This window comes from Chinchilla lanigera, unplaced genomic scaffold, assembly GCF_000276665.1.
Source record: "Chinchilla lanigera isolate Chin_1 unplaced genomic scaffold, ChiLan1.0 scaffold00081, whole genome shotgun sequence".
Classification (NCBI taxonomy): domain Eukaryota; kingdom Metazoa; phylum Chordata; class Mammalia; order Rodentia; family Chinchillidae; genus Chinchilla; species Chinchilla lanigera.
Genome location: NW_004955482.1, coordinates 7,481,611 through 7,491,413, shown reverse-complemented (window position 1 = coordinate 7,491,413; position 9,803 = coordinate 7,481,611). Strand labels below are relative to the sequence as shown.

The following is a 9,803-nucleotide window of genomic DNA, read 5'->3' as shown; positions in this document are numbered from 1 at the left end:
GATACTCTTGCTCATTTGTTTGTCTGTCTGCCTGTCTGTTTGTTTGTTTCGTGAGTAAGAATCAAACCTGGGGTGCTTTACCATTGAGCTACACTGCTAGTCCTTTTTATTTTTTATTTTTGAGACAGGGTTTCACTGATTTCCCCAAAGAGGCCATGAATTTAAGATCCTCTGCCTCAGCCTCTATATTACAAGCATGTGGTGTTTTGTTTTGTTTTGTTTTGTTTTGTCTTTTTGAGACAGGGTTTCCCTATGTAGGCTGACAGTGAGTTCAGGCTGACTTTGAACTCACTTTGTAGCCCAGGCTGGTATCAAACTCACAGCAATTTTCCTGCCTCAGCCTCCCAAGTGCTGGGATTACAAGTATGTGCCACTACGCCTGGCCTGGGATGACAAGCATGTGCCACCACATCTGGTCTTTTACTTTTTAATGTAATCAAGTTGATCATAATTTTCCTTAACAGCTGTGCATTTTGTACATTAGTGAGGTCATCATTTCTTGTCCTCATAGTCTATATTTTCTTTTTTCAAATTTTCTTCTAAAAGCTTTAGATTTCCTCTTAACTCCTGAATTTTACTTTTTTCTCTTTTTTATTCCTTTTTCTTTTTTCTTCATTTTTTGAAATTTATTCTTTTCTATTGCCTGAGTAGGGACCCAATTTATTTTTTTCCAGAGGGATAACCAATTTCATATGATCCTTTAATAATAATAACAACTTATTATTGTTTAATAATTATAATCATGCTGGTCATGATGGTATTCATGATCATGAAAAATAATATTTATTAAAACTTACCTTATGCTAGGTCTTAGAGCAAGTTCTGTGTCTCATTTTTTTTTTTAACTTAAAAACATTTTTCAGCTGGGCATGGTGGAACATGCCTCTAATCTCAGCACTCAGGAGGCTGAGGCAGGAGGATTGCTGTGAGTTTGAGGCCAGGTTAGGCTGCATAGTGAGCTTAAGACCAGCCTGAACTACATAGCGAGGCCCAGTCTCAAAAAAAAAAAGAATTTTCTTTTTTTCCAGCTGGGGATGGTGACATATGCCTATAATCTCAGCACTCAGGAGGGTGAGACAGGAGGATGACCGTGTATTTGAGGCCAGCCTGAGCTATACACTGAGACCCTGTCTCCAAAAAAAAAAAAAAAACATAAATAATTTTTTTAATTTAAAAAAGTTTTATCAGTGCATGTTTGCAGCACATGGTGACATTCACCGTGGGGCGTTGGTACACCGACACAGCACATCTTAGTTCTTTTGCTTCCCCTTCTTACCCTCTCCCTGCCCTCCATCTCACACTATTTAAAAACGAATTCGTTTTTTTCCCACTAGTTTGTAATATTACCTCAGCTTCCTGTCAGGTTTCCCCCTGTGTGTGTGTCTTTTCTCCTAATATCTATCTAGCCGAACCCTCGGCAACTCATTTCCTTGTCGCTGACGAATATCTGCCTCCCTCCGGTTTAGTCAGCCCGCCTTCCATTGTTCGTCTTTGTCTCACGCTGGTTTTGTCCTGGTAGCATGACAGAGGCATATTTGTAAAAACAACCCAGGTCCTCCTCGGCTTCCTAAGCAAACCTGCCTTCCCTAGAGGGAGCCTGCTGGGCGGCAGCCTCATGAACCATCTTCTTAGGTTAGCCTTGGGGTGTCATGAGCTTCCCCTCTCTCCACCCGTGAAAGCGCATCTCTCCTGTACGCTCAGGGCCCCGTGCCGTGCTGTGCCTCTCATTCGCTTCCATTAATAAGCCACACCCTTAGTCTGCAGGCAAAGTCAGGGTCTGGATTCCCCAAACCCAAAGCCAGGTTCAGGGCTAATGTAGAAAACCCAGTCAACTGACTCAGCCCACAGCTTTGCTGACAGAGACCATGGGGAGCAAAAGCCTTCTCCCCACCGGAGCCTGAATGTTTGTAAGCTAAAGCTTTGCCCTCTTCAAGGTAAGCCTTCTCCGGGGCAGAAAGGCTTTTTTCCCAATAATCTAATCCCCGTTCCAGCTGCCTGCTGAGGTCAAAGCCGTACTCACTTGGGTTAGGTCAAGGCCAGCTGAGAGGCCTTGTGCCCTGGCCTCTGCCAGCCGAAATCCTGCTGAACAACTGCAGTAGGCACAAACTGCCCAGGTCAAGAATCCTCTTGACCCTTATCTTTAAGCCTGGAGCCTTGACTGCACCAGAAATTTGATCTCCACGTTTTTTTTTTTTTTAAGCCCCTAAATGTCAAGTTCTTGTATCTGGCTTTCCTAGTTTTCTGAAGGGAAAATTTTAAATTTTAAATTAATATGAGTTTCATGAGATGATTTTTAATTACATTCTTTCTTGCCTTTCTAAATTCTGTACCCACCGAAAAGGAATCAGGAAACTAGTGCTCCAAAATATGAGCTTTTTTTTCTTTCTTTCTTTCTTTTTTTTGGAGACAGGGTCTCACACTGTAGTTCAGGCAGGCCTTGAACTCACGATGTAGCCCAGGCTGGCCTCAAACTCTCGGCAATCCTCCTGTTTCAGCCTCCTAATTGCTGGGATCACAGGTGTGTGCCACCATGCCTGGCTCAGCATCAGCTTTACTTTTAAGGCTGATTGGAGAATATGGTTTAACTAGTTACGATTTCCCTCTGGAGCAGAACGATGTATTTAGTCGTAGGCTGGGTAACCACAGATCCTGAAGTTGAGCTGCACTGGATGGCTAGCCCACCCGCAATCACACTGCATTCACTGACTGTCCATTTTTTCCTTCTGGACTAATAATACCCCCTCCCGACACCTCCAGCTGTCCACCCCGGCCTCTCACAAATGTCACCTCTGCACTAAGTGTCCCTGAGTGTTCTCTGCTCCCACTGGGCCCCACTTCTCTTTCCTGAGTACTGTGCCTCCTTTATTTCAACCGATGGCATGTTTCCCCTGTATTTATTTGATTTTCGCCCTCCTACCACACTGTGGCTGGTGTGGAGTCCCCAGCTGTGTTTTTGCCCTTGACCTCATGCTTCAAATGTAACAAGTGCTCAACAAATATTTGTTCACTTGCCAGATATTATTATAAGCCAGTGGTGCTAAACCAGGGGTGACTTTTCCCTCTAGGGGAGTCCTGGCAATAGCTAGAACGGCTTTTGGTTGTTTGGTTGTCCCAGTGGGGAGGAGTGAGGGGGCTGCTGCTGGCACCTGGTGGGTAGAAGCTAAGGGTGCTGCTAAGGCCCCTCTAGTGCACAAGAGCGCGCCCACAATAAAGAATGATCCTGCCCCAAATGTCAGTAGTGTGGAGGCTGGAAAACCTCACCATAGACTACTGAGCGCTCCTTTTGATTAGGTTAGCGAGAAGTCAGAAGAGATCAGTATGCCAGGGTGGCAGGAAATTCTCCCCGGGAAATGCACGCCTTTTTCTCCTGCTGCTACTGCTTTAGGAGCTAAGGCTGCAGTAAGTCCGGTGCAAAGCTCTTTCCGAATGCCGCAGAGGTGCCCTGGGAGCACAGATGGTATTTTCGCCACTTGTTGGCTTCTGAGCGTGGCAAGTGACCTCCCAGGAATCCTTGAAGTGCTAGGAATGTAACTCTGTTAAAGAAGAAAACCCAGGGCTGCTTAAGCCCAGCAAAATGTCAAAAGGGAATTGTGCCCCTTGCAGGGAGCAGGGCAATTGTTCCTGAAAGCGTTCTCTCCTGCTACTCCAGCCAGAGAGAAACTTGGGCGCAGGCTCTGGGATCAGCGATTCGAGGGGACCTGAAGCCCTGTTGCCTCACTTTCCAAAAAAGTGCAAAGGAGCCTGAGAACGGGCTCTGTCTGGCACGCGCTTCGGCCAGCAACTCCTTTGCAGGAGTCTCATTCGCTGGCGACTCGAGGCACGTGGGTCACTTGACAGGAAACGGCAACGCGGTCAGAGCAGAGGTGACCGGCTCGCGCTCGCGCTCGCGCTCGCGCTCACGGGCACCTCTTGCGTTCCTACTCACCCGACCCAACCGGTTCCCGTGACTGACACGGAAACTGAGTAATCTATGCCCTGAAAATGAAAGGTAGGCATGGCCTGAAGGAGTCTGACAAGGCCAGGAATAGGGGCTGACATTTAAAAAAAAAAAAAAAACTTGTCCTTGGGGCAGGGTTAGCTGACAGGCTGGCTGGGACCTAGCAGCGGTGTGAATAGTTTGAAAGAACAACCTTTAGCGCAGTTGGCAGAGATGGAAATGCCAAGCAGAGGATTCCAAGAGGCACCACCAGAACTGGAAATTGTGGACATTTTCCAATTTTTGTGACACACACACACAGAGAGCAAGGTGTGACTGCCCTATCGGATTGCTCTGCCTTTTATTCAGGAAATGAACCCTGTTTGGGGTCTGCACGTTTGACAGAGTGCCACTCACTGTGATTCGTTCTGCTCAATTTTGGTGAAAACTCTTGCGGACAAAAACACACAGAGTACTTGGCAAATTGTGAATTGCAAAAGTGTCTAATGATGACAGTAATTAGGATAACGGAATAATGTGTGTGGAGTGGATGGCTGGCAGGACTTTATGTATATTAACAAAGTATTAAAAAAGATCATTTAAAAAACCAGATAGGAATCCCCAAAGTAACTGCAATCCTGTCAGCAGGGAGCTGGAAAAGGACCAGCAGTGTTCCTGGGCGATACATATTTATGTCTGAGTTAAACTAACAATTACTCCAAATTGGATCACTTGCCCCAAAACTCAGTTTTCAGTTGTTCGTGAACCCCATTCAGTCAGTCATTCCATTATTCAATAAACGTGTCTCTTTCATTATTTATATTTCTATTCAATTATTCCTCCTTCTACTCAATATTTACACATTCCCCTACTGTGGGCCAGGCATTGTGCTAGAATCTAATAATATACAATGGCAAATAATCTCTGCCTTTGAGAAATTTAGACTCTAGTGAAATAGTCATTCTTTCTTTCATTCACTGAAGGACGCATTTACTGTGTGCCCAAATGTTTTGGGAATACAGCCGCAAAAAAATGCAGGATCCTCAGGTAATGGAACTACATCCTAACGGTAGAAGGAAGAGCACGAGCAAGGGTTCTGAGGCAGCTGTGAGCATGCTGCAGGCCAGGTAACAGAAAGAGTCTGGGACCAAACAGGGTGGAAGGGGTAAGCAGGGACTGGATTATGTGCCATTCCAGAGGGTACGGTCCACAACCCATGTTCGCAACATTCATGCGCGTACACAAACATATCTTCCTGTTAGACTACACACTTCCCATTAGAGTTAGCTGTTATTCAACCTCAATAACTTCAGGTGAAAGTTACTTATACTAGTATCTGGGGAAAGCTACATGATACCTTTGTTAGAGCTGACCTGAGATCTAAAAACTAGATAGCTGCCTTTCTTTTCTTGCCAGGGGCTTCCGTCTTGATAAGGTGGCAGGAGAAAGAAAAGGACTCTATCCTTGCAAGTCTTCAGCCCTCTATGTCTTCCATTGGCTTCCAAACCAGAGGCCGGGAGAAGAGTTGCTAGTCCAGGTGAACTGTCGTGACGATCAAGATCCGGGGCCAAGAAATTTAGGCTGTGGAATTTACTCTCAATTTGGCAGAACCATCTGCAAAGTTTGAAACGCTTATGTTTGATGTGTCCATGGCGTCTCCTCTATGACAGTCTTTACTAAAACATTATAGGAGAAGTCTCTTCTCTCTACATAGACTGCCGCCCTAGATCATCCAGTCTATTCACTGTGGAAGAGTCACTAGGTCTGTGTTTCTCCATATGTGTACTGCAGCATAATATGAGACTGCAGGGTTGGTTTCTTTGAGGTTTTTTTGTTTTGCTTTGTTTTTAAAGAAGCAGTACCACTGAGACAGGAGGATTTCAATTTCCAGGCCAGCTTGGGCAATTTGGTTAAAACCTGTTTTAAAACAAAACAACTAGGCTAGAGATGTAGCTCAGTGGTAGACCGTGGGTTCAATTCCCAGGACAGCAAAAAAAAAAAAAAAAAAAGACAGTGCTGTTATTTTTTATTAGCTTTTAAAAGATATGGTTAAAACAGAAAAGAAAACTCCTAAACAGCCCCTGTGTAATTCTCAGTAATCTAACCCAGGCTCCACCTCTAGGGAATCTTCCATAGGTCCTGGGTTCTAGACAGCCAAGTCCAAGACCAAAGCGACTACAACTCAAGGACTACAACTCCCAGGAGACACTACGTCCACATTCTCTGCGCACGCTCGATTTTAGTGACTGCATAGGGCTTCGAGCCCGAGGGGGCGGGGCTTGGCCTGGACGGCGACCGGGGGGCGGGGCTGGAGGCGGGGCCAGAGGGGGCGGCGCTGCCGGCGCGGCCCGGAACACGCTAGTGGAGCGGAAGATGGCGGCGGCAGCTGCGGCTGCAGCTGGGACCCCTCTCGGGCTTCGGTGGAGGAGCCGCTGGCTCTGACCTCGCTCTGGCTCCTGTGCGAGCGGCGGAGCGTGTGCGAGGCCCCGCGCGTCGGGCAAGGGCGGCGGCGGCCACTGCGCGCCGCCTGGAGGAACGCCCCGGCGGCGGCGGCGGCGGCGGCGGCGGCGGCGGCGGCGGGGACTACGGGCTGGTAACGGCGGGCTGCGGCTTCGGCAAGGACTTCCGTAAGGGCCTCCTCAAGAAGGGCGCGTGCTACGGGGACGACGCGTGCTTCGTGGCCCGGCACCGCTCCGCCGACGTGCTCGGTGAGTCCCGGCCCGCTCCCCCAGCCCCGGGCCCGCCTCCGGGGACTCCGGCGCGGGCTTCCCCGAGTCCCGGCGCGCACTTGCGGGGAGCGCGCGCGGGCGGCCCGGCGTCGTGCCAAGCGCTCCGCCGCGCGTTCTCCCCTCGGAACAGCCCCCCGCCTTAGAGAGGAGGAAACTGAGGCGCGGAGCCGGGCAGCCACGTGCTCAAGGTCACTGCCTGAGAATGTGACCCGGCTGTCCCCGGCAGAGCCGCGCTCGCATTAGTCCCGCGGCGCGGTCGGCCTCGGGCGACCTGTCCTCCCTCCCGGGGAGACACCTGCGGGCTCCTGGGCTCGCTCGGGCTCCCTCCCTCTCCCTGGCTCCCCCGGGATCCCTGCCTCCTTGCGCGCTCCTGACGCCACGGCCTGGCACCCGCTGCGGGATCCCGAGCGAACAAGACCCACGAGCCCCTCACCGCGCGACGGCCCAGCCGCATTCTTTTCGCCGCCTCTGTCGCGACCACGTCTTCGTCGTTTTCGGAGTCCTCACAGTAGGGGCTGGTGGCCTGGTGATAAGTGCTCGCTCCCAAACGATCCTGCCCACTTGGGGTCACTTGGGGCTGCAGACGGTCTCCTTGACCCAGAATAGAATGGTCGAACCTGCCTGCAGACTGCTGCCGAGAAGGCTTTGAGAACGGGCCCAGGCCACAGGTGCTTCCCAAGGCCTGTCCTCGTTGCACCGTGGAGGAGTGGGAGGCTGGGGGGAGAGTGTGCAGGAGGGGCTAGGGTCCACACGCGAGCGCGAGCCCCCGGGAGGTGCATCCTTGGAGATCTGTGTGCCACAGAATTGTATGCCATTGACGCTCTTTCAGCAAATAAAGCCCTTCCTTTGGAATTGAAGGACATGCTGTCATTGAATTTAGGTTCAAACGTCTCTTTTGTTTTCTCAAGTGAGAGCGAGTTTTCTGTTACTTTAGATTTCATACGGCAAGGTAAAGTTTGGCATTGGAACAAATGGTTCTGCAAGTTTTTTTATGACAGTAATTATTTTTTAATCTGATCTCAAAATAACTGCCTACTAGCTTCGGTTTTACCACATGTAGTGTTTATGAACATGAAACTAGAAAAGGTTGTTGTCAATTTAATTTACGATGATCCCGTTACCCGGGTTTAAAAAAATGATTTAATATTTAGGCAACACTGTTGACATTAATAGTGTCAATATTTTGAGAGACAGACTCCTTAGAACATGAAGGAATTCACAGGTTCAGATTCTAGGAACCACTCTGAAGTCAGCTTAAGAGACTCATTATTTCTTTTAAGAGACTGTCAGTAACTATTTTTCTACTACATGTAGAAGTACTTCACTCAGTGAGCTTGTGGCCTATTTGGCTTTTAAAGTGGCAGTCAGAATGAGGGTGTAGTTCAATGGTAAGTATGCTTGCCTAGCATGCCTGAGGCCCAGTTTGATCCGTGGTACTACCACCACCAAAAAAAGTATCTACAGTTGGACTCATCATACAACGTGATAAGGGAGCCACTGAAGTTTACCCTATAAATCTGCTTATTAAATAGACTTTAGTGAAAGAGCTGTGATCTCATTAATGATTTTGGAATACAGTCTCACCCATCCCACCCCCACCTACCCTCGTCCACAGTTAGACTTTGCATGATTTGTTACCTGAGGTCCAAAAATGTTTCATGGAAAAATTCTAGAAATAATGTTTTCAAAATTGCGTGCCATTTTGAGTAGTAGTATGCTCTCATTCATGGCATGCAAATTATATGTACTACCCATTACCACTTGGTAGACACTTGGTTATCAGATCTATTAACCAATTGGGAGGGACCCATTCACATAACTTTTATTACAGTGTATTGTTTACATGGTACTATTTTATCACTAGGTATTGTTAGTCTTGCTGTACATAATTTATAAATTAAACTTTCTAATATGTATGTAATAAGAGAAAACGGTATATATAAGGTTCAGTACTATCTGCAGATTCAGGCATTTACTGAGGCCTTAGAGAAGGGAATTTAAATGTATCAAATTTCTGTGCTGGAGCTTGATTGTAAAATGTTAGAATACTACCTTCATAATGGAGTGGCATTAAACAATATGGGAAATTGTGGTCAGAACCCATTCTATAAAGCATAATTTCATGCTCTGACATTCTGGCACAAACCAAGCCTAATCTGAGGTTCATCTTCGCCACTAGTAGTAGCTCTGTGATTTGCGATCTTGGGTGGAGCTTCGGATGAGTCTCATTGTCCTTATCTAGACCAGAATGAAGGGAGTGGACTACCTGACCTTTATAAGGGTACAGCTTTTGACTGTAGGATCATATTTTTCCTTTTGCTTTGCAAAGATTGCAACTCTAATAACATGTGTTACTTCCTCTCTTGTTTACATGACACTTTCTGTAGATTTCTTCTGTTTTGTATCTAACTAAACCAGTACAGTTGTTCAAGATTGCTTTGATTTGCATCCTCTGGCTGCCCACAGGCTCACTGAGACAAAAGTTCACAAATGCTTTCTGGGGCTTCATTGATTACATGTAGTATATCCATGGACCACTTACCTACAGGTTCATGCATGAGTTTCATGTTGAGATCCCCAGCTCTGTACCTTTCCTAAAGGAGAGCCATCAGCAGAACCAGACACGTGGTTGGTTGTGTGACCAAGGGAGTGATGGTCAGCCAGACCTGACAAAGATCACATGTGCACATGGCAGGGATGGGGACAGTGAGGGACAGGTTCTCCAGGACTGTCCTGTTGTGGAGGAGCTCTTCCAGAAAGCTGTCTTGGGAGTCACCTGAAATAACTTCCTAATCCAGTTCATACGATGGTGACTTTAATTTTATTGACATTATCCCATCACAGGCTGGTCTGATTACCTTGCTGTGAAAAGTGAGGAATCTCAAATGAATCTTTAGAATTGCTCTCTGTTCTGGAAGTTTAATTGTAACCTGAATTGGCATTAAAAGGCTCTTTTGAGCTGGACATGGTGGCACACCCCTCTAATCCAGTATGCTGGGAGGCTGAGACAGGAGTTAACACAAGTTTTAGCCTAGCCTGTGTGATTTATTAAGACCCTGCCTCAAAATAAAAAACAAAAGGCTGGGGATGTAACTCAGTATGAAGGCTCCAGGTTCAGTCTGCAATACCGAAAAAAAAAAATATATATCAATATATAC

At 47.3% G+C, this 9,803-nt stretch overlaps 1 protein-coding gene across 1 annotated transcript in view; it reads left to right on the top strand.

The window, feature by feature from the left end:
* Positions 1 to 6,474: 6,474 nt before the first annotated feature.
* Pptc7 (PTC7 protein phosphatase homolog) overlaps positions 6,475 to 9,803 on the top strand; it is a gene marked incomplete at its 5' end in the record, with an annotated part of 39,722 nt that continues 36,393 nt past the window's right edge. Inside the window, 1 exon segment of the mRNA XM_013503656.1 lies at positions 6,475 to 6,624. Coding sequence (XP_013359110.1) covers positions 6,475 to 6,624 — 150 coding nt within the window.